The sequence below is a fragment of the Lepidothrix coronata genome, unplaced genomic scaffold (genome assembly GCF_001604755.1).
Source record: "Lepidothrix coronata isolate B3197 unplaced genomic scaffold, Lepidothrix_coronata-1.0 Scaffold231, whole genome shotgun sequence".
In the NCBI taxonomy this organism is placed as follows: Eukaryota; Metazoa; Chordata; class Aves; order Passeriformes; family Pipridae; genus Lepidothrix; species Lepidothrix coronata.
The window spans coordinates 1,185,019-1,212,806 of NW_016690411.1; the positions used below are offsets into that span (position 1 = coordinate 1,185,019).

Here is a 27,788-nt window from a genome sequence, read left to right on the forward strand (position 1 = left end):
TCTTAATCTCCTCACCATCCTCCTGTTAATATAGTCCAGAGTGCTGCTGGCCCATGCTCAGCTTGCTCTCTGCCAAGACTCCCAGGTCCTTCTCAGCAGAGCTGCTCCCTGGTCTGTATAGTTGCAAGAGACTATTCCTTCCTATATGCAGTATTTCATGTTTGTCCTTGTTGAATTTCATAAGGTCCCTCTCACCCCTTTCCTCCAGCCTCTCTGAATGGCAGCCCCGTACTTGAGCACACCAGGTGATCCCCCACATCTGGAAACTTGACAAGAGTATACTCTGCTACCTCCACCTAACTAGTAAATATGCAAAACAAAGCAGGTCCAAATACAAATATGTTACTTTGTTAGCACAGCTAATGTTGTATATTGGAATAGGCAGAGCCTGAACATATTTCACCCCTATCTGGAATAAGGAATGTGAATATTGCTGAGGGTCACTGCATCCCAGGGATGTAATACTGCTAAGTAGTGCAGCCTTTGATTCCATCATCCTTACATCTTTATCTAATGAAGTACAGGAGTGCAACATTCTCTTTTATCACTACTCAGAATATGCAACTAATATCTCTACTCATTATTGAATATAATACATAGATATGAGACATACATGGGAATGAAACAGTGCTACTCTAAGCTCCCACTGCCTGTCAGTAGGTTCCTAATATCCAGCATTGTCATGGTCTAAGGTCCTGATGAGTTACACTTATTTTCTTATATGGTATCATACTAAATACTGTACTTGTACATTAAGACCATACATGAACTAGAACCACTCAAAATTAACACCAAATACCTGAGGCATACACTTCAGCTGGCCTCTGGCAGTTTTACCGTATAGTGTGTGCTAATGTCATTTACAGGTTCAACATCAGCTCATCGTTTCCACACGATCAATGAAGACATATGCAAGCACTCACCAGAAACTGCAGGCACTGAGTGCCAATATCTTTCCTAGCACCATAATAACAGACATGCTACCTTGGTAACAGCTTCAGAGTGTATACATATAGATTATATATACACACTTTTTTAAAAATCAATTAAATATAATTGTTATTTTAAGTGGCAATACATAGAAATTTGTGGACTGATTGAGCATCTAGTATAATTAATCAGGAATGTGGATTGAAAGTAGAGTCTGACTGGGCATGATTGACTAATGTACAAAGTAGTATAAATAAAAGATCAAGATGAGAACCACAATGAAATACTGACTTTTTTTCTAAAAACTCTACCTCTCCTTAACACATGTGAAAAGTTAGTGTCAATAGTCCAAAGTTCAAGGTAATCGAGGAAGAGATGCATTTGTTCTTCCTGAAGCAACAAGAAAAAAAGCTACTTCTGTCAGGCTTGGCTTTCCTAAGTGCATCCTGCATAGTTATAATTTATATAGAACATGTTGTACTGTCAGGAGTTGTGTATTCCTACACAAAGAGGAGGCCACAGAGAAAAGACAAGATAACAGAGCTTGATGGTTAGACAATGCCCATGTGCAAATAGATTCTGCACACACAGCAGAAGTTGGAAGTACCGGCTGTATATCATTGGCCCAACTGCTTATCCATGATGTGACGCAACAGTGAAATTAATTTTTCATATTTGCACCGATCTCCCCGAAAATGGAGTAAGTAGCACAGAGCTGTGCAGAAGGTTTAAATGCTTTGACTTTAGTCTGACTGGCTGAGAGCAATAAGACAAATAGGTGAGAGTCTCAGGTATTTTGCACATGTCGATAGATAAACTATCAGGTACACATCTGAGAAAGCCATTGCTCTTTGAAAGATACAGACACTAGTTATGTCTAATTAACCTCCTGCAGTGACATCTGAGACAGTGATCACAAATCCAGAGATTTGCTTCATTTACATTAACCAGAAAATGAGTCTTGCTGATTACTTGGAAGCAGGCACTACCATAACTATAATTTCTTTTACAAATGGTCTTCTGTGGCAGGTTTTGGAGCTGTATCATTTACAGAGTCCCCATTTGTTAAAAAGGAGTCTTGAATAGATCATCATTTTGCACTCCTGGTTTTTACGTTGCTTGAAGGAACTATAGAGCTGTAAAGGACATCGAAGTCAAGAAATATCTTTGCCCAAGATACCTTATTTTAAATGCTTTCTTTAAAATTCTGTAACATTTATATTGTTTTTAGTGCTATAAGGCTTTTTTATCTTAACACTGATTAGTATCAGACCATCAAAAGCATCAGAAAAATATATGCATTTAACTTTCTAGAACAGAAGCTTTTAATTAGTATTATATCCATACATGTGCAATAAATATTTAAATTACATCAATACTATTCACTTAGATGAAGTGCTATAAATATCACAAAACCTCAGAGACTAGAAGCAGACAATATATTTTTTTAATAGACTACTAAAAGGTAAGTCAGCTGAATTGCATCATTTGGTGTCTGCTCTATATACTGTAGCTCTTTTTCTGTAAGGAAACTCTTCATAATAATCTTAAAATTTTTAAAATCTTATACTGCATGAACCAGAAGTCATTTCTGGCTTAACTCCAAGGACTGCAGGGGAGTAATTTTTAAATGATGAGATCAAATCCAGTTCTGCTACATAGTTAAAAAATGGTCATCCAGAAGTTTTATGTCACCTGACAGAGCAGCCTTCAGGTCACACATGTGAGATATAATTAAAAAACACAGAGGCAATAAATATTTAAAAGGCAAAAACAAAGTTCAGTGTTTTAAATTTGTTTAGGGTGAAATGAATACTTGCTTCATTATACAGATATAATTAGCTCAGTTTTAAACTATAAAATAATTCTTCAAAACAAGCATATTTTGGAACCTTACTATCACATAGTAACAAGCTATAGCAAATTCAGATTATTTTATTATTTTCATATTTTTCTTTACTGGGAATTGTCTAGCACACAGCATTGGACTGGTTTAGCATGAAAAAATTATGTCTTAACTCAAAGATTGGTTCTGTAATGCATCTAAATATAATTTACCAATTAAGAAATCATGATTTAAAATCATCAGTGGAGGTTCAGCTGGGTTCTGACTTTTTCTGTGACACATCACCATTTTGGAGGGCACAGACCTCTCACGATTGGGGCTGTTACCTGAGCTTTGTTTACAGCACAGCTTTAAATAACCAGGCTACATTAAGGCAGTGATCCTTCAGAGGCTAATTGGAGAGACTGCTCTGTGGGTCTGTAGTAAACATGTACAAACACACTTGGACAATTGAGACTTCATCACACATTTCTTAGAGCAGCAAGAGAAGTGTCATGATTATAGACTTTACCTACACACATTGCATTTAGTTCCAACAGATGTCACTTTTTGGTTTAATTTCACTTCAGACATCCCAACTAATCTCTTCCATGGCCAAGACAGAGTGCTTACAATGGACTGATGCTGAAAGCACTGATCTGAGTACAGGTTGTAGCCCAGACCTTATGTCAGAGCCAGAGCAGTGATCCATCTAAAGTCAAACCTAGAAAGCATTTCAATGCTTTCCTGATGCCACTACTCTCAGGAAAAAGAGCTACAGGTCAGAAATTAAGCCTTCAGCAGAAAAATGGTGCTGCAGAAAACATACAGGCCAAGGGGCTGAACACAGATGGCATTAGTACCACCTCCAACAATGACAGAGACACTGATGCTCTGCAGGATTTAAAAATCCCAGAGAGCTGAGCTTCACCTGTTCGCAAATTCCCTATTTAACCCTACAGTTTTGTAACTGAAATATTCTTCAGGAGAGCAAACAGCTTTTGAATTATTTGTTTTATTCTAGTGTAACTGTGGCATTTTGTAAAACACTGATTTTTCTTGAATCATTGAGTTTTATACCTATAACATCCAACTTCCTTCAAGATTTAGGAATTTCTCCTAAAATAAAACCCCAGTGCTTTAATCTTACAGAAGTTTTTTATCAATGACAACACAGAATTAGTCCATTACCCACAGTGTTCATCCTTTTTTGAAAAACTCCTCTGCTATTCTGAGAATCTTTTGATTAAATACTCTAAATATATTTAAAAAATCTATACTCTGACACTTTTGACTTTGACTCTTTTGGACAAGAAGGCTATACTCAATACAAAGGTTTTTTCTAGACACCAGTTCAGAATGTAAATATAGCCCTGGAATAGAATTGGGCTTTTTCAGGTAAGGATTGCCTTTGACTCAAATCTCCTAAAGGCATTTGGCACCTACCCTTGCCTTTATTTTAGCAGTCAGCACCACAGGCTGGCAGGGCACAGCAAGGGCCAGCTCTCTCCTCAAGAGCAGGAGGATGAGCGCAAGAACCCAGACAGCAAGGCAGGGCCTCCCCAGCTAGAGCCCAGAGCCCACCCCCCCCCAGTTCCCCCCAGTCCCCTAAGCAGGGAGAGGAGGCATCTACTGCAGCAAGGCAGGCCTGAGGCTGGGAATGCACCTCAGGGTCCAGTCTAGCAACAGCAACCACATTGAGGCACATCTACAATAAAAAGAGACAGCTCTGAGATGAGTTAGGAAGCCACCAGGCAAGTCAGGGTCCACAACGAGGTACAGACAGCACAACCACCATCCAGCAGACAGATAAAGGTACAAGGTTTGAATAAGGACTCATGGCTTGGAGCTGAGCTTAAATGGGTCCCTTGAGCGGGGTGTGGATGAGGACTCAGGTGAGGCTTGTTAAGGTTTTTGCAGGTCAGCACATTAACAGCTTCCTGAAGCATTCAGTTATATAGAGGAGATGCTTGCAGGGGATGCTACTCAGAGCACGCAGGCTATAATAATTTATGAAGGTTGCTGATTTATTTCTTCTCTGACTAGGAGTGAATTAATTCAGATTTTTTTAAGGGATTGTTCAATAACTGGATGAACTGTATTGAACTTCAACAGATAATTTATCTGGCCTGTAACCCTATTTTTCTTCCTACATCTTAATATGCTGGACCTTCCAGTTAAATAGGGTAATTGCTTTTCTCAACCAGAACCCTGTGTTTTTAACAAAACTCTGGAGTTGTTCTTTAGCCTTTAAAGAAAGAAGGATCTTAGTATGATTTGATATCAGCTAAATACTTAGTCCCTTTAGGTGCTGAAAGCTTTTCACTTTCCATCTCCTTGAACAGAGAGCTGATGAGTGCAGTGCTCAGAGAGTTGCCTTGTATGATATATTGTAGGCTCTTGTGGTCTGTTAAGGAGAAAAGATTTTTCAGGATTACTTTAGGGCAGACTAAAGAAATGTTCTCAAGGGGGAAGTCCTAGGTCAAGGCCAAATGCCTAGATCTCCTCTCTAAGATGTCTTCTTATTAATTCTACTCCAATTAAAATACTTATTTCAGAGTTATTACTTGACCTTAGGAGTTTTGTAGGGAATTCTTCGTTAGGAATGTGAAACTGACAATGGAGTCAGAACTACCCATGTAGCTCTTCTTACTAGAAAACTGTATATAAATTCTTTTTCTGCATGTTGTAGGACAAAAAACCCAAGAGCATTTCTTTCCAGACACCTTTTTTTCCCCCAGCATTATTCTACAGGACAGTTGTGGACATTTTGGTATACTTAGCCACACATCGTTTGCGATACCTCTATTCATCAGGTATGTATTCCACAAAAAATATATTTCTATGTATTTATACTGAATGACGGGCAGCCTCCTTTCACTAGCTGCAAGATTTCAGGGGCTCAGCATCATACTCCGTGCATAATCTCACAGATTCTTTTTCTTACCATGTGAATAAGTGCTTACTTGTGGGAAGACTGTTGTGCGTTAGTTTTCTTACGCAACACTGTAAAGAGGAAACTGATCTGCTGATGGAGGGTGCTCAGAGCTTGTTTTATGCTTAAATCCTCTTGAATGGGTTTTTGAGACAAAGCTGCTCTCTGGAGAGCATATGCTGGTGTTGAATTGTACATTAAACAAGAGCGTCCCATGTGTACTGCTGTAATCGCCTATGCCAGACAACTGTTCTTAAATGTAAACACCGATGAGCACACCCTCCTTTTCTACGAGACTATGAGCATCTGTTGCTCGTGTCAGAAGCGGCGTTATTTGTAAATTACAGGTTGAACGGCTGTACAAAACCCCGATAAGGTTTGAACTGCAGTACAAGGTACCTAAATTCGGAGTTGAAAGTCCGAGGTCTAGATGATGCTTTGTTCTGTTAGTGCTCTGAAATGAACGGCACAGGAGGTTTCCGCCGGCGGGACGCGCCCACCACCCCAGCGGTGTCTCCGGAGGCGGGAGAGCTGCCGGGGAGGGCGGGAGCAGCCCCACTCGCCCGGGGTTGGGGCCGCGGCCACGTCACTGATCCGGACAGCTCCGCTATTAAAAGCCTTTCCCCGGCCCGGGCCAGCTTCTTCGGGAAACCACACGCTCGTGTTGGAGCCTTTGGCGGCCGCGCTCGCCAATGGGTCTGGCGGGCTCTGGCGGCAGCGGGCGGAGCGGAGGCGGGCGGGTTTGAAAGGGAGGCGCCGGCTGCCATGTAAGCGCTGTCCGGGAGCGCCGCGGCCGGCGGGGCTGAGCTGGGAGCGGCCGGAGCTCCGGCCCGGCCCGGGTGCCGCCCTCGCCCCGGGCATGGGAGCGGAGCGGGGCGGCCGGCGCGGAGCGGAGCTGCCGTGGGGGCGGCCCGCGGGCGGCCCCTGGCCCATGGCCTTCATCATGATGAAAAAGAAGAAGTTCAAGTTCCGCGTTGAGCTGGAGCTGGACGAGCTTTCCTCTGTGCCCTTCGTCAACGGCATCCTCTTCTGCAAGGTGCGGCTGCTGGACGGGGGCAGCTTCAGCGGGGAGTCCTCCCGGTAGGTGCCTCCGGGGCTGTGGAGTCCCCGCCCCGCGCGGGCCGCCCCTGTCCCACGGGCTCCGCTCCAGTCCGCGTCTCTCCGAGAGCCGGGGCGGTCCGGCCGCCTCCGCAGCCCCTTGGCCGCAACTCGGCTCGGGGCGAGGCCGGGGCTCAGCCAGTTCCCATTGCCCGGCGGGCGGGGGCCCAGGGAAAGGAGGGGTCGGCTGCCCCGGGGCTTTTGGAGGCTGCTCGCCTTTCCTCTCGGCGATGGGGAAGCTCCTGTGGCACGGCGTGACACCGGGCAGACTGGCCGTCCTCTCGTCCCGCCTGCTTTGCCAGCACCAACGGCGGGAGAACAGATGTGGGAGCATTTGTAGACTCCTCTGTCTGCGTGGCCGCTCGCTGCCTGAAGTCGTAACGTTGTAAAATAAAACACTGAGGCTCTTAAACAGGGAGTAACAGGGGACATGAATCCCTCAGGGAATGAGGGTTGTCCCAGAGAAACAGGTCGCTTGTGCCATAATGCCTGGAGCTGTAACGCCTGCTGGTCAGATGGGTAACGGGAGGGGAGGAAATTTCTTATTCCCAAGTCTGTAGTCTGAGCTGCCCACTGTGACTGTGAGTTGGGCAAACTTAGTGTTTCATTCTGTTGGACAGTGGCTTGCTGTGTTTCATTCTGTGGATATTTACCTGGAGAGCGAAGTTCCATGAAAAAGTCCTCAATTATTCCTGGCAGTGTTCAGACCATGTGTGTTACTGACTTGGTTCACGCTCAGTTCTGCAGTGCAAATGCAGCAAGGCAGGTGTCTTTTTTCTCTTTCTTTTCTTTCTGTTGTGTCTCAGCAATAGAACCATCGTCGGCCGTGTCAGTGTTCCCTAGTCCATGGGTAACAATGGGTAAATAGAATGACAGTGTGTTAATTTTTTCCAGGTACCAGGCAGAGGCAGAACCTTGTCAGTAGGAAGGGTGTGCTGTGGCTTCAGGTCTGGGGAGGAGGAGACTCCCCTCCCATTACACTTGTTCATGTTGTATGGGTTATTATATTACTTTAACATTATTATGAAAAGGATTTACTGGAAAATGTCTACTAGAATTCTGGGAGCAGACAGTAACAGTCAGTGAATATTCAGTTATTTTCTTATTAAAATACTGCTGTTACAGAGCTTTCTAAATTATCTGCCTTTTATTCTGTAAATAAAATTAATCAAGGAGAATGAAGCATCAAAACGGAACTTTGGCCTAGAACTTCCTTATTTAACCATTCCATTATACTTGCATGTATAATTGAAGATTAATTTTTCTTCTGTGTGGTTGGAGGGTGTTCAACTCAACAGTGTTCTGTTCTCATTTCGGGTCTCCTTTCCTCAACATTTTTCTTGTGAGTGACTTCTTCATGAGTAATAGATGATGATGGCAATCATGATTTCAGGCACTAATGTGCCATTATTGTCCTACTCCAGCCCATACTGTCTTGAAGTCATTTTCACAGGCTGACATAAATCTTCTGGACAGGGTCTCTATTTTCAAGGAGTTGGTTTCTGCTAAGCAGATGGTTTTGATACATTATTGTGATCTTAGTCTTTTTAGCCTTGCCTGTTTATGATGTTAAAATTAAAAGGTTGAAAGCCTACATGCATATCTTTCTGAATAGTCTATTTGAGTAAAATTTGTGTGCTAGGAGGTAGTATGTGTAGTAGGAAGTGTCAGTGGAACTGTGATGATATAAAAAATTGTATGTATTGGTTGTATTGTGTTAGAGTCGAAGTTTAGAAATTCTTCCATTTTCTTTTTCTGAGGGTATGGCTTAAAAAATAACAGCAATGGAAAGTATGCTGGTATAACAAGGTCCCTGTGAGTTTAACTCATTCCTGCTGGGCTGAGAAGTGTTGAGGTATGCTAGTAGGAAGGTAAAGAATTCTTGTGCAGTGATCCTTCATCGCCAGTGTAGGGAGTGCCTTTGCTCTTGGCTTAAGAATTAACAGATGAATTTTCACAGTGGTGATTCAGCAAAGGGCTGAATAAATAAGGAAGAAATTAAGTTAACATCAGAGAGGCAGGATTTCAAAACTTGTCAGTTGCAAACTTTTTGTAGTGGCCATGATTTTATTAGTTTCACTGTGAGCTGGCAATTATATTCCTAAAGTAGTAATGTTTTTAGCCTTATAAAAGAAGTTTGAAGAATTCCGTTGTTTCAGAAAGTAATCTACAAACTCATTTCAAAAATTTTATAATACAGGGGAAAACTGACTGTTTTTTTCATAGCTTTTATTTTTGTTACTGAGGTCTAGTACTCTAGTTATTAAGTTCTCAATTAGGTATCCATACACACCAATACCTTGCTGCCTCTTGCCTTAAAAAAAAAAGGAGGGCAAAAAAAGGTCATATTAATAGTCTATAAACTACCCTAATATTACTAGCATTTTCCTTCCAAAGCTTACTCACTGAGAAAGAAATGTCATAAAAACACAGGTCAGTGGTTGCCTTGGAATAAAGGCCCATATGTAGCAACTTGTAATGAAAATGGATCGAAGCGACTGTCTTGTCAGTCCTGCGTTGATTGTGGTGTATGAATGATTAAAGCCCTGATCCAGCAAGCAATGTGATACCTACATCATCCCTCTCATCGCTGAAGTGAGATGAAAAGAAGACAGAAAAAATTCAAGCAACTGAAACATAGGTTTTTTTTCACTTGTCAGATCCTTGCTGAGAAAGAGCTACCTAAGAAATATGTTATAGAGACATGGTCTGTGTTATTGGAGACTTGTTGTCACAGTCCAGTTACTTTTCTGGCTGATACAGATGTGTGCCTGAAGTGTATAGAAATTCTGTGACCAGGTAAAACCAGCTTGTATAGTGCAGTACATAGTGATCTGGTTTGTGTATAAATAGCAACCACATCACTTTATGTTTTGGTGTTTGCATGTAGTTTTTTAGAACTCTGATTTGAAAACTTCTATTTGAAACATCCCTATGCATATTTGTGAGTATATTCTGTAGGAAAAGAAAATTCTGTATTATAATGCGAAATGCTTAATTACCCTGACAAAATATTCAACTTCTAAATTAATCTGGTAGTGCCAAATACAATTTTGATCCAAGGACGTTGAACAGCCAAGTAGCAGCAGTGTTTAAACTAGGAGAAATTTTTGAGTTTCAGCAAGAGCAGCATCCTAGAATTCTGGGGAGAACGAACAGGTTATAAGCTTTGACTCTGAAACAGGGAAAATCTTGAAGGGAGCTGTGAGAGCGGGGAGGTTTGGTTTGGTTGTTTTAGCAATTCCTGCCCTCCCCTTTTTGAAATTGCTTTCCAACCTGACTTCTGGATCTTTACCACTGTATTTTTAGATTTTATAACCAAAGGTGGATTTTCAGCAAATAGATTGCAAAGTTATGCTAACATTTTCATTTAGCAAACTTTCCTAGCTTAAGCCTGGTTTCCTGTATAATGAGACATCTTTCTAAATTTCTGTCTTTCCCAGGGCCAAGAGATCTCTCTTTGAAATTGGATACATTAATACCAGACACTTGTGCAGATTCCAGGATTCTGTGTGTCTATACACTGCCTGGTCATAAAAATATCATGTACATAATGTCTAATGCACCATGAAAGGATGGGAGATTATTTCAGGGAAGAAATTACACCTATGAATATTTTGAACAGGAAAAAATACTATTTTAAGGTACTTTAAAATAGACCAAATCCTAACCATGTTTATTCATGGCCATTTTACTGTAGACATAAATATATAACAAGTAGGCTTTCTGCAACTGCCCTCATTTTAATGGCCTGAAGAAATAATTGATGGGCCCCTAGAGTAGGTAACTGCTCATAGGCTGAGCTGTTGCTCAATCAGCAGCAAATGAATAAATGGGATATGTGGAAATCAAAGAAATTTTGGAAAGTAAAGGATCTTATTTCTTGAGGGTGTACTTTCAACACTGTACTGTATAGATTTAGGTTACAGTAGCTGTAAGCCTGGTAGTTCCATTTTTAGCTTGGTTTCCAGCTGCACTTCACTCAAGGAAAGACTTGTTGGTTGGTGTGTTCTTCTGACGGCAGTCTTCAATTTAGTCGTATCCCCCTGCCTTTCAGGTCTGATTTCTGACAATGTAGACTGCTGTTGTTTCTCTCTTCATTCTTTTACAGAGCAACATTCTAAACTAAGAAGCTGATTATGATTGGTATCTGTGACAGAGATTCAGGGTGACCAAGAACTATAAGTTTTTTCATGAAAACATTTTATTTTCCAACAGATTCCAGGGATGTGGGGTCTTTTTTTACGTACACCACATTCTTGAGTCCTGAGAGGAAGTCTCAGATCTCGCATTACTTCCATTAATATATTCTTATTCCTCATAGATACAGGCCAGAGCATATAATTGTCTTCTGTAGAAATTGATTTCTTATCTTCCAGATAATAAGTACTTCTTATTTCTAGTGATGCTTGGCCACCTCCTTCTCTACTGTCTAAAACTACATCTATTTTTTGTGACACCAGGAAGTACATTTTCTGCCTCACTGGGCTCTTCACATTGCCTTTTAACCATTCTTTTCCCAACTGCTGCTATTGCATTTGGAAGGAAAATTATCTCCTGATAGTAACACAGGTTAACCAGCTCTCTGTTTTTAAATAATAACACTTGTTAGAAAAACATACCTGTCATGTGGAATCAGTGCCCCTATCACTCTAATCTTCCTGCATGATGTATAAATTCTGCTGACAGTCTTCAGAGCTGGATAATGCTCCTTCAAATAGCTTTTTCAGCTGTAACTGGATTTGCAGTTGGATAACCTGAAACAAAATAAGTTTTAAAGCACTGTAAGGAATATTGGCAGTGGGATAAAAATCCTACCTTGCAATTTTGTAGGTGCTCTTTTCAGATTGTCGAATGTCCACTGTGAAGAGACACTTGATTAAACAGCTTCCAGACCTTGTCCTCTGTGAAGAGGAAAAGGTAAGAAGGGGAAGTTCTCTACAAAAACTATAACTTTTTTTTTTTTTCAGAATGTAATTTCTTTGTACCTCTTCAGCCTTTCAGTCATAGTTACCATAAAATGTGTTTAGTCAACTGATTTGGAGAATATGCTTGAGAAAGATGAAAGAATTAATCAAAGGAGTGAAAAATTTAAAATTAGGTCAGAAGAGGGTCATCTTTGGGCTACTGTAGGAGGAAAAATGTTTTTACAGTTTGCATTTTGCATAACTGGTTATTGCAGATATGAAAAGAGCTTAATCTTGTGAGACTTGTGTTAGTGTAACTGTAAGTACTGGTAAGAGATACAACAGCTAACTTGTCACAAACAAGTTCCTGATAAGAGATACATGACAGGTATCTGTTAAACAGGGAGGGGTGGTGGGAAAAGCTTTCATGGTTAAGGTGCCTGGCTTGTGCAGAATAGGCACCCTGGTTTAAAAGAGCTGGTGAGGGTTTGTTGGTTTGTTTTTTAAACCTGACCCCAGCACAGTCCATGGAGCACAGTATTGCCATTTACAAGCACTAGAGCGCCTGATTACCTTCATATTTTAAGGACAATTTCTGTTCATGGAATAATTTCGGGCAAAGGGGACTGCTAGAGATCATGTAGTCCAACTGCCTGATCAAAGTAAGACTAACTTCAGTTCGATCAGGAAGCTCAGAGCTTTGTCCTGTCAGCTTTAGAAAATCTGTAAGAATGGAAATTACAGTTTTTGTAGACAACCTGTCCTTCTGCTTCACCACTTCCATTGTGAATGGTTTTCCCCTAATTTTATTGGAATTTCTCTGGTTATTGCCTCTCTTCTCTGCTCCCCACTAAGAAACATCTGACTCCATCTTCTCTCTAACTCAGCAGAGAAGGCTGAAGATGGCAATTAGATCTTCCTTCACCTCATCTTCAGATTGTAAAAATCCCATGTTCCCAAATTCTCCTACATCAAGTCCTTCATCTCCTTCATCCCTGACTCCAGACTACCATCTTACACCCCTGGACTTGCTTCTGTCTTCTGCTGAGAATGCCCCTAAACCAGGCCCAGTGCTGTAGATACACAAATGTTCAACAGAGGGGAACAATCACTTCCTTCGACTTGCTGACTAGAGTTTTGCTGATGCAGTTTGCCCTTCACAGTTCTAATTCCCTTCTAGGTCTCTTTATTTGCCTATAACCAGCAGTTTTTCATCCATGTGATGAAGACTTTATATATATTTTATAAAGAATTCTTGACATGAAGTGTTGCTAAAGTTGTAACTTGTTTATTATGAGTAAAAACATGTGGCATAGAAAATGATTGCTCTGTTTGAGTTTTGCATGTACTAACAGCAAATTAACTGGGGAGCTGTAAACAAGTGGAGCTCTTCCTCCAGAGCAGCTGTTTGCTTACTGCTGAAATTTGTGAAACATTGAAGCTCTGTTTGTAAATGACTGGTTTTGTTCAAGTTTTTAGCAATGCTTAGGAAAAAATGTTTCTTGTTGGAGAAAATCCATGTTCTTATATGCCCAGGCATGGGGGAAACACAGAGTATTAAAGGAAAAGTAAACTGTATTTCTTCTTGAATAGAAGGAACACAGAATTCCCAGTCCTGTCACAGGAGCCATCAGCCCATCAAAGGTCCATCTACACAAGCCCAGGGACACAGAGGCAGGTGGGGAACTGAAATTATGGGCTTAGACAAAAGGACACCCTGTCCAGGCCCCTCCTAGGGCTGTCCCAGGAGAGCCTCAGCCCCATTGTCCAGGCAGGAAACCCATCATGTCAAACTAACACTGAAGCAGTTTTTGGACTGAGGGGAGTTGCTGCATATGAGACACATCATGGGATACAGGGAAAGAGGCTTATTATGGGACATTTGGGGGAGGAACTAAAAGTGGAAGAAGGGATGAGTTTAAGTGATTTGATGAGGAACAAGTGTGGGAAAAACAGGGAGTTAAGGGGATAAAAGGGCCAGTTAGATGTAAATAGTTTGCTGGTTGGTACGTTTGTCTAATCTGTTTCTAATCAGTAATGTCTACTGTATTTTCATACTGAACTACATTCTAACTCCTTCCTGGGGGAAGGGCTCTCTGTTCAATGTGTATGGGAGAGTGGGAGTCTGAGTAACAGCAACTGGAGTCACGGTTTAGTGACACAGGGCCTGGGTGTCTGTGGTGCCAGCAACAGGAGACCTGAGTGAGCAGACTTAAGTACCAGCCATGGGAGTGGGACTGTGGTCACAGGACCTCTGTGTCCTCTGTGCCAGCAGCTGGCCTGGGATCATGGGACAGAGCACTTGAGGGCCAGGAACTGGAAAGTAGAGATGAGTTAAAGCCAATGCAACCTACGGGAGTGGGACTAGGAGTCAGAGACCTGTGTGCCTGTGGAGCAAATGCAGGTGTGTGAGTACGCAAATGCCATCAGGGATCAAGCTGGACTAGCTGTGGAGCAGGTGCTGTAGCCTGGGAGCCATATATATCTATATATATCTATATCTATATATCTCCACAGATATATATGATATATGTATCTCTAGCAGAGCTCTGTGGTGCTCAGCTGGGGAGGGGAGTGGGCTGGCTGCCTGCAGTGCTCTGTGTGCCTGTGACCTGTGTGTGTGTGCTGGCTGTGGGTGCTTACCAGGAATACATCTTCAGCCTTGCTGCTGGTGGGATCTGGAGAGCGGAGCTGCAGCAGCTGCACTTCTCTCAGGCTATCTTATCAACATGACATATTTTCTCCTTGTTTACAGCATTTGAAATTTAGTCAATGTGGAACTGTCCCTCTAAAGAAAAAATAATTTGTTAAACTGATGATAAACTATGCTATGGAATCACTTTTTCTTAAAATATCTTTTAATTGAATTTATTCTTTGTTACATATTACTGACAGCATTCATTAAATCACACTAAAGCACTACAATCCAGTACGTATCTGAATGAATCTTAGTAGCTAAGATACGTTTTTGATTAAGAAAACAACTGGTTTTGCTTTGCATGTGGTAAAGTGACTGGAGGCTCATAGGAAGCTGACTCAGAGCGGAAAGCTTTCCCCAGCAAAGCTTTCCCAGTGTGCCTGTAGCACAGTTGCCAAGAAGTTATCTGGGTTCGTTTCCATAGTAACCAATCAATACAGCTGTTTATTTTCTAAAGGCCTTGCACTTCAACTAAGAATCTTATAAACTTAGATCTTACTGTTTAAGTTAAATGCTCTGATTATTTGACTTTTTTTTCTTTTTTTTTCTTCCAGCATGATGGGAATAGCTAGCTGATACTCTTCTTTACTAAAAATTTACCTTAATTAAAATATGTCAAAATATTCTTTTATAGAATGGAATTAGAAGAATGTTCAGTGGGAGTGGGGGCAGTTGGTTGGGTTTGGTTTTGGATTGTACAGGAAAGTACAGAAAAGTTTGCAATGTAAAACATACCAGATAATTGGTAGTGGGTGTAGGGAGCACGTTCCTTTTAGGTCACATGCTTGAATGTGACTCAGTGTCACATCATCAGAATCTGTTAGTCTGTTGTGGTCATTAGACTGACTCATTTTAGGCAGGCTAGTTTATTCCTACCTTAGGAAGTCACAGTGCCAGTGAGCACTGTGCTGGCTGTCTCAGCAGCAGAGCAAAGGGAGCTTTTGTGAGTGCCCTGCAATTCTTCACTTTTCCATAGGTGTGATGAACTCTGACTCCAACTTATGCAAAACCATAGAATTCTATCTGTTAAAGGGGCCCCTGGTGGTCTAGTGGTTAGGGTGCAGGACTCTCACCGCTGCGACCCAGGTTCGATTCCCAGCCCCCGGGCAGATGGAGCTCGTCAGCCCTGTAAGGCAATCCATCTAAGAGAAGGTCACTCTAAACAAACCTACGTCCTGAGACCCTCACTGCCACTGTCCAAGATTGCTCGGCCCCGGCAGATGAACCTCAGGATTAAAGGGTGGGCTCAGTTCAGCGCACGCTGTGTCTCACCTAAAAAATCCACTGCGCAGGCTCGAAGGGTTAATGACCTTTCCCAAATCTTCGCTCGCGAAGACTGGCCATTATTACTATCTGTTAAAGACATCAAGCTGGATCTTCAATAATAAGCTACTGTAAGAAGTTAATATAAAACATAGGAATGTATGCATTAGAAAAATTGAAGAGAAAAAAGGACAAATATCACTTTAATATGTGAAGACTGTACTTGAATTATTAGAGTGGTAGAAGAAATTATCTCAGTTTCTTCACAGTTCCAAGTTTTGAGTTTAGAAAGATGGGGCTAGAAAGGAGCTGTTGATCACTGAGGCAGGTCCCTCAGAATCACAGTCCTTACATCCCGTTATTGACAAACTGGCCAACCTTGTTGTAAAATACAATAAGATTTTTTTGCTGCTTCTTCTCTTATTTGAAGGCTGAAACTTGCTCTGTGATTTGAGACCTTTTAACTTTCAGTTTTAAGTGAGTGTTTGGTTATACTTTATTTTGGTCCTAACCACTTTTCATTTGACTTAAAGTTATTTGGTCTCCCAAGTGTTTGAAACACCAGTGTATTTTTATTATATGCCATTTTTTCTTATAAGATACCAGAGTTTTCCTGTACCTGTTCATTTTGGAATCTATTCTTGCTTTGATGGCCCAGCAGAATAACGTGTTCTGTCTGAACCTTACAAAATAACATTAATATAACTGAAAGCTTTCTACATTTTTGCCTTTTTCTCAGCTGCATCATACTGGCAGACTGCTGTCCTCCTGTGAGGAACAAATCCATTCAGATATGTCATCTTGCTCTCAAATGGCAATCTGCATATGTAGCTGAAATTCTGGTTTGCCCCAAGTTCATTACGTTGGGTCTGGTTATTCCACATCATGTCCTTTCTGCTTTCCCAAGTCTCAAATGTAACTAGTTCTGCTTGTATGATGTTCCCTTTCTCTGTATTAAAAAACTACTTGTCAAAGACAGTATCTTGAGCACAGTGCAAAGCTCAGTGACTTGGAAGACAGTGCCTGAGAGCTAATGTTCAGGAAAACGTCAGTCTCCCGAGGCAAACTATGGTTTCATTCATTTGCAAAAACACATGGCTGTTTAATTTTTCTGTAGGTCTTATTGTGTTCAAGGTTTGAAACAGTTACTGGTCAAAGAGAAGAATGGAGGATTATTATAATTCAGGCTTTGGAACACAATTTGCATGAAGTGACCATTCTACAAACAGTGGAAACAGTGTTTGTTCTTGAGCTGTCTTACTGCAGTTAATGGTTCTGAATGTATATGCAACTAATACTAAGTGTATGCTCTCTATTTGCAGGGAGGTGGTGCAGGCAAACTGTGTCCGCTGGAAGAAAAAGTTCTTATTTATGTGTAAAATCAGTGCCAGTGCCACAACAGGGATTCTGGATACTTGCACGTGCAGGGTGTCTGTACGGAAGGTAAGTAGCTCTTTTCCCCTCCTCTCCTCTTTCCTTGCTCCTTCTTCACTTGTTTTAATTTTGGAATGTCTGATAAACGTCATAGGGCAAATTTTAGCTGCAACCATGTTGGGTATTCCTTTTGTAAAAATTTTGTGGTAATGTTATTAATTACCTTACTTTGACTAATTCATGGGGGTTTTGTGTTCTTTTTGAAAAGAACACTTTTTTCCAGCAGGGCATGAAAGGAATCCCTCATCGGTGTTTATAAAGTTATCAAACTTTATAAAGATTGATACTTCCATCAAGCAGCAATAAGCTTAGACACCTTGAACTATGCTAAGTACCAGAATTTTGTACACAGCACATCCTACCTTTGGGGCCAGACCTTGCAAGAGCCAAATGGCAAATGGCATCAGGCAATCGCTTTTCCCCCTCTGCAGGATGACAGTCTCCTGCTGGCCTGCACCAAAGGCATTATGAATACTAAGTTCTAAATGACAACAAAACAGTCTAGCATGTGTGTTGAGGTATTTTAAAACAAAGATTAGTATCTGCTTTTCTAAAAAAACCAACCAAACAAAACAAAGGAAAATCATGAGTCAGTATCTTTAATGGCTTAATGGTGTGTCTTTTTTCCTTTTTTTTTTTTTCCTAGGAATTAAAAGGAGGAAAGGCATATGCAAAGGTAAATTGAGATGTAGGTAATTTTGCCTACAGATAAGCTTTTCTTTCTTGTCCTTTTATGCCCTTTTAAAGTAATTCCAGAATAGTACTCTAATACCCATGATTTCATTATGTGCATTATAGTGACACAGCGCTGTTGGAACTCTCTATCAGTGCACTTAATAAGTATATAACAATATTATACCACCAATTTTTTTTCTTTAAATTTGATATGTGGAAAGGATTAAAAATAGCAGGTGTTTACATTAAAAAATAAAGAAAACTCTCCTCATTATCCTTCTCTTTTGGCACTTTAACTTTTTAACTGAAAACAGAACTATGCTGAAGTTGACACTCAAAGTTAGTTTTCTGCTTTTTGCCTGGGGCCACTCCCTTTAATTGGCATCCTCTCTGCTTGGCAGCAGAGAAACTGCTGTTGAGTGTTATTCAGTGTTGGATGCTGCAAGTACCTTCATTTAGTCATATGCTTACCAATAACTTTGTCATTTTCTCTTAACAGCTGGGATTTGCAGATCTAAATCTAGCAGAGTTTGCTGGATCAGGAAATACCACTCGTCGCTGTTTACTGGAAGGTTATGATACCAAAAATACAAGACAAGACAACTCCATTCTCAAAGTAATTTGTTTCTTTTATCATACTTAAAGTAATAAAGCAGAGAACAAGCGGTACTACCGAGCACTTAATGAAATTTAAAACGTATTTGCTGAACCTCTTTCTAGAAGGAGAACTATTTAAAGTAAAAACAAAAGCGTTGTTTAGAGACAATCTTTAAAGTCCATGCAGTCAAAAATAGAACTTGTCCTACTCTTCGAAATGGAGCTGGATAGCTGTAAAAGAAAAGCTTTCAAAAGGTATTCTAATGGTAGCTGAAAAATGAACAAGTTAATACATTATATCTTTAAGACTGGGCAACTTCCTATCCATCTTTCTGAGAGTGAATCTGTTAATTGACTTATTTATGCATAAGGCAGCTTCAACACCTCCATGACTCCTGAGGCTTTCCTGTTTTTTATTTAATAGTAATTGATGTAACAGTTGGTGAGGATTGTTGCAAGAAGCCTCCTCTGCCATCCTCTTCTGTTAGTCCATGGAGTTAAAAAAATTGAGTAAGCTCCATAAACATGAAGATAATTCCTTAGACAATGTTTCAAGTAATTTAAAAAAAAAATAATTTTCCTACTGAGACACTAGGCTAAGCTTCCCATATTATGCATGCACTTTCTGATTTCTTTGATAGTCATAGGCTGTGTCCAGAACACTTGTAATTGATGGCTTTGACCTGGCTAACAAGTCTTCTCAATGCACTGTGTCCTATGGCTTATTTACCTGCTGTGGTTTTGCTTGGTCTGATGTCAGCACAACCCATTCCTGTAAGGCAGCAGTTTGCTAAACACCCTCAGCAAAGAACATACTTCAACACCCACTGTTCTAAACAATTTTCTGGTTGCTCATTAATGTTTTAGATTTCCTGTCTCTGTTTTTCCCTTGAAGCCATCTTAACTATTAATGATTTTAAGATTCTCCTTGATCTATGTGTGGTTTTCAGAATCTTGTACATGTAACTATGTTACTTTAAATGCTATTTTTTGTTGTTTGCATGCCTACTAAGGAAAAAAATGTAACTTTTTGGTTAAGTGTGACAGTTTGCATATGTGATGATCGCATTTTACTTTACTTAAATTTAATATTTGTGGCAAGTATAACTTAGTGACATGACCATGTATGTGTCACAGACCAATTCTTTTTTTCTTAGAGTGGGTTTTGTTTCCTTAATATGTAGGTTTTGATCAACATGCAGCTAATGTCTGGAGACCCATGCTTTAAAACGTAAGTTTGTAAAAAATCTAAAAAAAAAAAAAAAAACTTAAGGAAAACTGTTCCTGCAGCAACCTTATATAAAGGGACTTGATACAGGGTGATCTGACTAATACTTGTGTTTGGAAAATGCGCTGTTACACCTTTTATTCACAAGTCTCTTATGATTTTAAAAGATTCCTTTGGGGGAAAAAAAAAACACAACATAAGTGTGATATGACTTAATACAAGAGAAAGCACTTACAGATGTTTAGTTAGCAAAGACATATGCAACCTAGTAAAATTGCAGGAGGTAACATCTGAAGGGGGAGGTAGCTAGGAAAATACACTGCTACATATTGAAGATCCTCAGTCTCATTGTCCTTAATCTGTAGTTAGGGAAACGTAATAGTTTTGCAACGGTTTTGCACCAGTCCAACTTGGGTGATTCACCATAGGAACTCTTCAGTGTCCCCTTGTACGAGGACAACACTGCAGAGTCTCATCTTGTGCTTACTGAATAAATAGCAAGAGGGTGTTATCTGAATTTGTTTGATTGGGCAAAACTTTTCTGTATCCCTAGTTATTTAGCACCTCTTTTACTTTAGAGCAGCTTTAGTAAATTTACTTTAGAGTCAGACCTGTTAACAAATACATCACTGGAACCGATAAACAGTTTCTCAAAGGCAACGAATCATTAGTCTTGTATACTAATAAAACGATGTGTTTCTGTTTTTTTACTGGCTAGTACTAAGGAGTTGAAATTAGTACCTAAATAGCTTTCTGGTTCCTTAGGAAAAACCCTCTAACTCAAGTTATTCAGACTTGGCATTTTCTGCCAAACTGGTGATATAACCATTTCCTGGAACATAAACTTTCAACACAACAGAACAAAAAATTTATCTAATCCAGATGTCCTTTGTAGAAGGCAAAATAAACCTTAAAACAGTTTCACAATCTGGAATCAGATACATATTTTATGAAGAAGCCTAGAAGGCTTGATGTTTGATCTGGGATGGCATCCCTGAAAGCATTCAGCTCTTGCTTTCAGAAGTATGTTAGGCAGTTAAATCACACAAGCACTGTATTTCCAGTAGTGCTTTTTTTTCTTTCTCTCTTTACTTTCAAACATAAGAAGGGATATGCTACTGTACATGAAGACAGTGACTAAATTATTGAATATGTCAGATCTGAAAATGTCAACAAATATCCATTTGTTTGCAGACCAACATTCTGTTCCCAAAGGAGAAAATAACAAAGCATTAAAAAAAAACTGTAGGCAAAATCTTGAAATGCATTTTGATTGTATTGCTTGCAAGAGAAGATTGCTTTCACTTTGTCATTTTCTGTTAGTTTCTTTTGCACTAGCCAAACACAAACTTAGAGGTTTTATATCCCTTTGGATCTTGGTATTAGCTTAAACAACCATTTAAGCTTTATTAAAAGGTTTTTAATATTGAACCAAAATTTAAATAAATGTCATACAAGATGCTTTTTTTATTTTGTAGGAGGTAAAATTTAGAGGGGAATACATGGAGATGGTGCCATAGGCCCCTTTGTTAGGAGTGGAAGGGTTACCAGCCCAGAATCTCCTCCTGTACTGTGACAGATGAAACAAAGCCAGGAGTACATCACAGCACACCGGCAACTTGGCCAACTGTCACATTGTGCACGTTTGGGTTTTTTTTAATTTATCTTGTATTCCATGTATTCCATGAAGTACTGAATTACGTATATTCTTAGCATATAAACTATCCTGTGATTTATACACTTAAAAAAAAATAAGAACTTCAAAACAAAGACATACCAAAAAAGGAAAAGCCCTTCCCGGGATCCCCATAAGCCTGAGGGCTAAGCAGATGGATTCTGTAAAATGTCCTTAAGCTCAGTAGAAAAGGCTTTTTTTTTTTTCCTTCAACAGGGGACTAGAATTGTAGGTCTGTTAACTTGATGCTCAGTATGAATTACGCCATCTTATTTGAAAGAAGAACTATGTGTTAATCAATTCGGAGGGATTACAACAAAAGTACAGCAAATCTGAACCACCTTTTTCTTACAGGCCTCCTTCCACAGCAACATCTATAGCAATTGCTGGAGAATCAGAATCTTTGCATGAAGACAGGAAAGGTGGAGAAAACTTAAAAGTAGCACATCTGGGTATAGCAGGTAAATAATAATGTTCTTAAGTTCTCAATGCTTTAATAACTGGCCTCACAGCTTCAAGGAGATGTACAGAATACTTCAGATCTTAAAGGGATGCTGACAGTTGGCCCACAAAGCAACCTTCTTACATGGCTTATTAGTTTCTGCTCCAAACACAGCTGAAGCTCTTAACCACAGTTAATTTCCCAGACAGAAAACATCTGGCACAACATTCTACTATGATACTAGAGAAAGCATGGTCACCTCTTTAATGTTGACACTGTAGACAAATCTAGCACTACATTTCATACAAGTCTTTCTAATTCTGGTTGTTCTCTGTTTTACTCAGATACATATTATGATTTTTTTTTTTTAAGGAATGCATATTCATTAACATACACGGTATTTTTGCAGCACTTGAATCTCCAGAAGGTTTGCAGAAAACCAGTGTCAAATCTCTAATCCCTCTGGGAAATCTGATTTTTGAATCTAATCAAGATTACAGGGAAAATAGTAATAAAGCTGTCTTTAGGAACACTATCTGACTTGGATATGTTGCAGATATCTCATCAAAGAGTGCCTCTGTCCCAGATGAACTTGGTGCATGTGGACATTCCAGAACATCAAGCTATGCAAGTCAGCAATCAAAACTGTCAGGTAGCTGTTAATAATTTTGTTACAAGTTGTTGGGGAATTATTTACTTTCACAGGTTTAGACAGTAGAACAATAAATGTACTTTATGTTTGAAAAGGTTTTGAAGTTGAAAGCTTTTTCCTAGGACCTTCAGGTGTGCTGAGGGTAACACTTTTTCCTCTCTTAAAATCACAATGAATGATCTCTTCCGATGCCAGAGAGCTTTTGCCCTTGTTCCCTTCAACTATGATATCTGAATGAGATTTTCACGTCTTCCACGTGTAAAAACAACTTGCAAATAGAGACATAGCTCTAAAAGCTGAAGTGAATGACATTTGCCATGATATTTGTTATGAAGTAAGAGTTATTTCGAACAAAAAGAAAATGGCATATGCTAGAATTCAAAACCTGAATGCACATACATTCATAGGGCTTTTGAAGTCTCTTGATAAGAAGACAAAACACAAATTCTGCTTTCAGGATGGACCTTGGCTGTCAAGAACATACCTAACCCAACTCTCCTGCATTTTTCCAACAGGATATAGTACATGTCACTCTAGATCATCCAGTCTGTCTGAACTCTGCCACAGGAGGAACACCTCAGTGGGGAGTACCTCAGTGGGGAGTACCTCAACGGGAACTGGAAGTATTCTAGAGCCATGTGAAGAGTCTGAGCCAAAAGTAACTGAAGCTAATATTGATACGTCTCCTGAAGATGCACCATCAGAAACACAATGCAGGTACACTTAACCTGAAGGCATTATCTAGCAGAAGTAAAACACAAATTACTTCTAAGAGCTCTAAATATATTTATTTTTGCAGACATCCTGTAAAGCAAGATTCTGTGGAGTCACAGCTAAAGAGGGTTGATGCTACCAGAGTTGATGCTGATGATATAGTTGAAAAAATACTTCAGAGTCAAGACTTCAGTTTAGACTCAAGTGCAGAAGGTATGGAGATAAACATTAGAAAAAACTGAAGTATTTTACAGGCCGCAGGAAAATCCACTCTCTTCATAGTCCCTGTTGCTTGTAATCATAAGGACTGTGCACATGGATCACTACATTTACTGCTTCACCCTGTCTCCCAAAAGTTTAAAAACCCTTACATGACTCAGGGAACTTTCCCAGGTAATTACTTTAAGCCTAAAAAGAGCAGGTGCGAATCTACAACAAAAGTCGTTCCTCCAACCTACACCATGTGAAGTTTGGTTCTTCATTAATTGACATATTTGCATCTGAAAGTATCAGCTACAAAACTAGTAGATTCAAAATTACTTAGTGTTCAGTAGGGCAACATATAGCTAACATATTTTAATTCACTTGCCTTTTAGAGGAAGGTTTAAGATTATTTGTGGGCCCTGGTGGAAGCACTTCTTTTGGAAGCCATCATCTACCTAACAGGTATGTAACCTAAACAACTAATTCATAGACAATACTAAATAAAAATGCATCTTATACAGCAATTACTCTTTATCTGTATTCTTGATCTTTGTATCTTTTTATTTTGCATCATTTAAAAGCACCAAAAGAACTAGATTGTCAGCTTTTAAAACAGAACACACAGATTAGTTCCAAAACAGAACTGATGTTATCAGCCATAAGAATTGTAACTTCCAGACCTCCTGAAGAATCTCAGTTCCAAAGTTTTCAGATATGAGCAGTGTTTCTGTATCAACACAGGAAACACACACCAGTTTCAAATCTTAGCTCTATAGCCTTTCCACTGGAGTGGAAAGTTTTAAGTGTTTTAACATCTACCTTTACAGTATCAAACTTGCATGTCTTCCTGATAACAAGCCTTATTTTCTTCAGTTTGGTTTTTCTCATAAATTCTGTTTCCATTTGTTACATGGTTTGTTTCAATGGTTTGTTTCTCTTTCAACTATTTGCGGCCCTGTACCCACTCCTTTGATAATCTGCTTCAGATTATCTTCTTGTAGTTGTTTTAGAACAAGAGACATTTTTTCTTCTCTAAACCCTTTTCAAATACTCTATGACTTGACCTGAATGTATTAATCTTCTCAGATGAGAAGCATGAGAAACAGGCAAGAATATGCTCTAATACCATGTTTCTACAGTCCAATATAACTCAACATTTTTATCTCAAGAAATTAGCACATCATTAGTATTTCAGCAGTTATTTCTGAAGTTAGGTATAAAGGCAGCTAGTAATGCGTTGAAAATAATAAAATAATTGCCTTTGATACATGCAAGCAATCCTGATGGTTAAAACATGATTAGTTGGCTTAGCTGGAAACTGAGCACACCAATGTTTATCTCAGATGACGTGTTTGGGTACAGAACACACTTCTGTAGTATAGAGAGATCTGTCCTAATTTAGTTACCACAATAGTCCAGGCACACTACTAAACTAAGGCAGAGCTTGCCCCATTAATTTTTTACACAGTACTGCAATTTACCGTGGAAAACCATCCACTATGGTCTGTCATGTGGAGGGGTTGAGAGAGGTTTTTTTACAATGCATGAACAAAAGACTGGAAGATGGTTTTTCTTGTATTCTAATGTAAGATGACTATCACTTACTGGTTTTTTAGATAATTTCTCTGTTTATGTATAAATTTGTATTAAAAGTATTAGCTGCACATGATATAGCTGTGGGGAGGAGTATCCTAAAGGTCATGTTTAAGAAATTATAGAGAAGTCCAACAGTAACCTCTTTTTCAGTAACATTGCTTTTCATTCTCTGTTTTGGCTTTAGTATAACAAAAACCACTTCAATGCATTAAACTGTAGGTGACTCAGTGGTATGATAATAATCATCCTTCGCATTTAGCTCTTTGGTTGGGGGGTTTGTTGGGGGGTTTTTGGCTGGGTGTTGGTTGGTTGGGTTGATTAAACAATAAAACTGCTGATCTGTGACATTTGTTCTTTAGCTTCCATTTAAATTGACATTGAACTAATTTCTTTCAAACTTTCAGAGTAGGATCTGGAGCATATGAACAGGTGGTGATAAAACGCTGAACTAGAATGCAAACAAGGAAAACTTTGAGCTCTGGTGTTGATACTTCTGGTTTTGTTTGCTCTGTTGCAAGAGTTGAGAAACACAAAATTAACTTGATGTGATATTTTTCTGAAAAGAAATGGAATGCCTCTTGCTCATAGAGCATCATCTTCTGTGGTATGAAGGCAATGTTTAACTGTGTATACCTTGTGAGAGCACTTGGACTGTTTTTTTAAGCTCTATCTGATGTTATTGGAATTAATTTTTGTGTGAAACATCTTTGGAAGCATGATGAAGCGAGTCCCATTTTGGTGTTTTACACAAGAGATCACTTGTGGTGATGTACTCTGTTAATGACTTCATTAGAAAAGAAGCTTCTGAAAGTTGGTCTTAAATGCACCTGAAAAAAGTAATTACTCAATTTGCTCTTACCTGCCACTGTAGTCTTATAGAGGCTAATTAGTTCTATCAAGTCAGTCATTATCAAGCCAATGTTGTGGCCTCCACAAAACAGCCCAGCTATGTTTTAACAGAACTAAAAGCTTAGGAGTACTGAGCACAACTTCATTGTAAGGCTGAACAGCAGAAGTGAACGCCACACACATTTTAAAAAGAAACACCATTAAACTAAATACATCTAAACCAGACAATAATCAATTGTGTTAACTGTAAATCAAGTTCACAGGTTTAAATGCATCAAATGTGACATGTTTTTTGTTCAAGTGATGAAAAAAGTGGAAATCCACATCAAAACACTAAGGCACAGTAGAGTTGTAGCAAGAAAGCTGGCTTGATTGTTATATCTGGAGGACAGAAGCTGCTTCCACAGGAACTCACTCCAACAATGCATGAACATTAAGATTCAATGGGATGGTACTGTTTACAAACTTAGTCAGTAGTTTACTAACACTTCCATTTTTTTATTGTAGCTTAATCCTTCACAGTTAGTGCTTTGCTTGTGTTTTGAATGTGCCTTGCGGGGTTGGGGACGTACAGGGAGATTAAAGAATTTACTAAGAATTTAAGCTTTAAAACTAGGTAAACATCTATACTATTATTATTATTATAACTTGTTAAGAGAAGCACTTTATTGTAGACATACTCTGCACTCTAAAAAAGTTTTAGTGTGCAACATCTTTGTTGAACTTTTTTCACTATCTGTCCACTGTTGCATTAAAATCAATGTACTGTATTTAAATTTGCACAAGTAGTGACTTGCCTAACAGGCAAGAAAGATCCCTTTAAATTTTCACTGAGAATAGGAAAGAATCCATTTTTGAAGGGATATGTTAGGTGACACGTGTAATTAATTGTAAACTGCAAACAGCTTTAATTTTGTTATGTTTAGTGGTACTGTTTATCAGTAAGGTTTGGAATAAATAGAAATAGTGTGGCCACTTTTGAAAGCTCAGAATGCTTCAAATTCTGCTCAGAGTGATGTTTGACACCTTTTTATTGAAATAGAAGTAGGCCATATTTAATAGGTTAAATCAGAAAAAGCAGACTGTTTTCTAGAAATCCATACCAGAATTATTAAACTAATTTTTACTTGTATTTTTAAGGCAATCTCAGATTTTAAAGCTTGAGTACTGTTACTGAATATGAAGAATATGAGCGATTTCTCAGTTTCGGTACTTAAATACTTTTATTTCCTACTGTTGATTATAATCTCCTTAAAAGAATTAATGCAAAGATTCTATTCTAGCTGCTGTTAATAGAAGTGTGGTATTATCCATTTCCACAGGAATTTTAAACAGAAACTACTCAACTGCTAGTATACAACTATCTGTCAGAACGTTATAGTTTCCTTTCCTGTCACATAACTAACTCGTACCATTGTATATTTGAATACATTATTTGCTTTCAGTACTCTTACTACACTTGTTGACAAATCTATTAAAACCTTTAGTAGCTAGATGGTAACTCACTTAAGTTTACTAGGAAAACTACATATAGTTTGAGGAAAACTACATATAGTTTGAGGAAAACAGACTTTTAAAAAACATTGTACAGCTACTTATGTAATTCTCAAGGGAATTTCCATAGCTCAGATTTGTGTTTTATGTTAAAAGACACAGCTAATTGTCATAGATTAGATACTTTCTTTACTAGAAATAATTATTTTCTTGCCTGAGCAGATGTTTTAGGGAAGTTGACATAGAAATCCAACTTTTAATAAAATTGTATCCTAGTAATTTATTCTTCTGACTTGAGTTACAGCTCTTCATGAAGTGATTCTCTAATTGTGTGTATTTTAAGTGGAATATAACCTTCATATTTAGGTGTTGTATTTTCCTTTTTGTAAACTGTGTTATAGAAATACTGGAGACTTCTATATAGTAAACTGTTCAGGATGTGTGGGTGGGTTATGGGATTTTTTTTACTGTATTTAAATGCAAATCTCTCAGACATTCAATAAACTCATGTCTTCAACTTGGAATCTGTTCCTAAACTATTATGTCTTTTTTTTTAAATGCAAAAAATTACA

At 39.1% G+C, this 27,788-nt stretch overlaps 2 protein-coding genes across 7 annotated transcripts in view; one reads left to right on the forward strand and one right to left on the reverse strand.

The window, feature by feature from the left end:
* Window positions 1-5,056: 5,056 nt before the first annotated feature.
* The window catches only part of HENMT1 (HEN1 methyltransferase homolog 1), a 32,317-nt gene continuing 9,585 nt past the window's right edge, over window positions 5,057-27,788 (reverse strand). Inside the window, exons 7-9 of one of the 3 annotated variants that reach the window (XR_001877884.1) lie at window positions 11,411-11,545; window positions 7,442-7,627; window positions 5,057-5,162 (exon numbers count right to left, since the gene is read on the reverse strand). Coding sequence is in view for 1 of the 3 variants with exons in the window: in XM_017834254.1 (XP_017689743.1) it covers window positions 11,441-11,545 (105 nt within the window). In the remaining 2 variants the exon portion in view is untranslated. The other 2 variants (XR_001877883.1, XM_017834254.1) reach the window with 2 other exon arrangements.
* Window positions 6,619-27,752, forward strand: FAM102B (family with sequence similarity 102 member B). Of its 4 annotated transcripts, none has more exons than XM_017834258.1 (12): window positions 7,712-7,735; window positions 11,622-11,708; window positions 16,979-17,099; window positions 17,737-17,766; window positions 18,265-18,381; window positions 19,547-19,593; window positions 21,620-21,726; window positions 22,264-22,359; window positions 22,875-23,076; window positions 23,159-23,286; window positions 23,670-23,739; window positions 25,278-27,752. In XM_017834258.1, exons 3-12 carry the CDS (start codon window positions 17,028-17,030, stop codon window positions 25,318-25,320), a joined length of 912 nt encoding a protein of 303 aa, XP_017689747.1. In that variant the 5' UTR covers window positions 7,712-7,735; window positions 11,622-11,708; window positions 16,979-17,027; the 3' UTR covers window positions 25,321-27,752. The 4 variants fall into 4 exon arrangements, with proteins under 4 accessions (XP_017689744.1, XP_017689745.1, XP_017689747.1 ...); XM_017834257.1 differs by having other exon boundaries at window positions 7,735-7,780; XM_017834255.1 differs by lacking the exons at window positions 7,712-7,735; window positions 11,622-11,708 and adding an exon at window positions 6,619-6,770.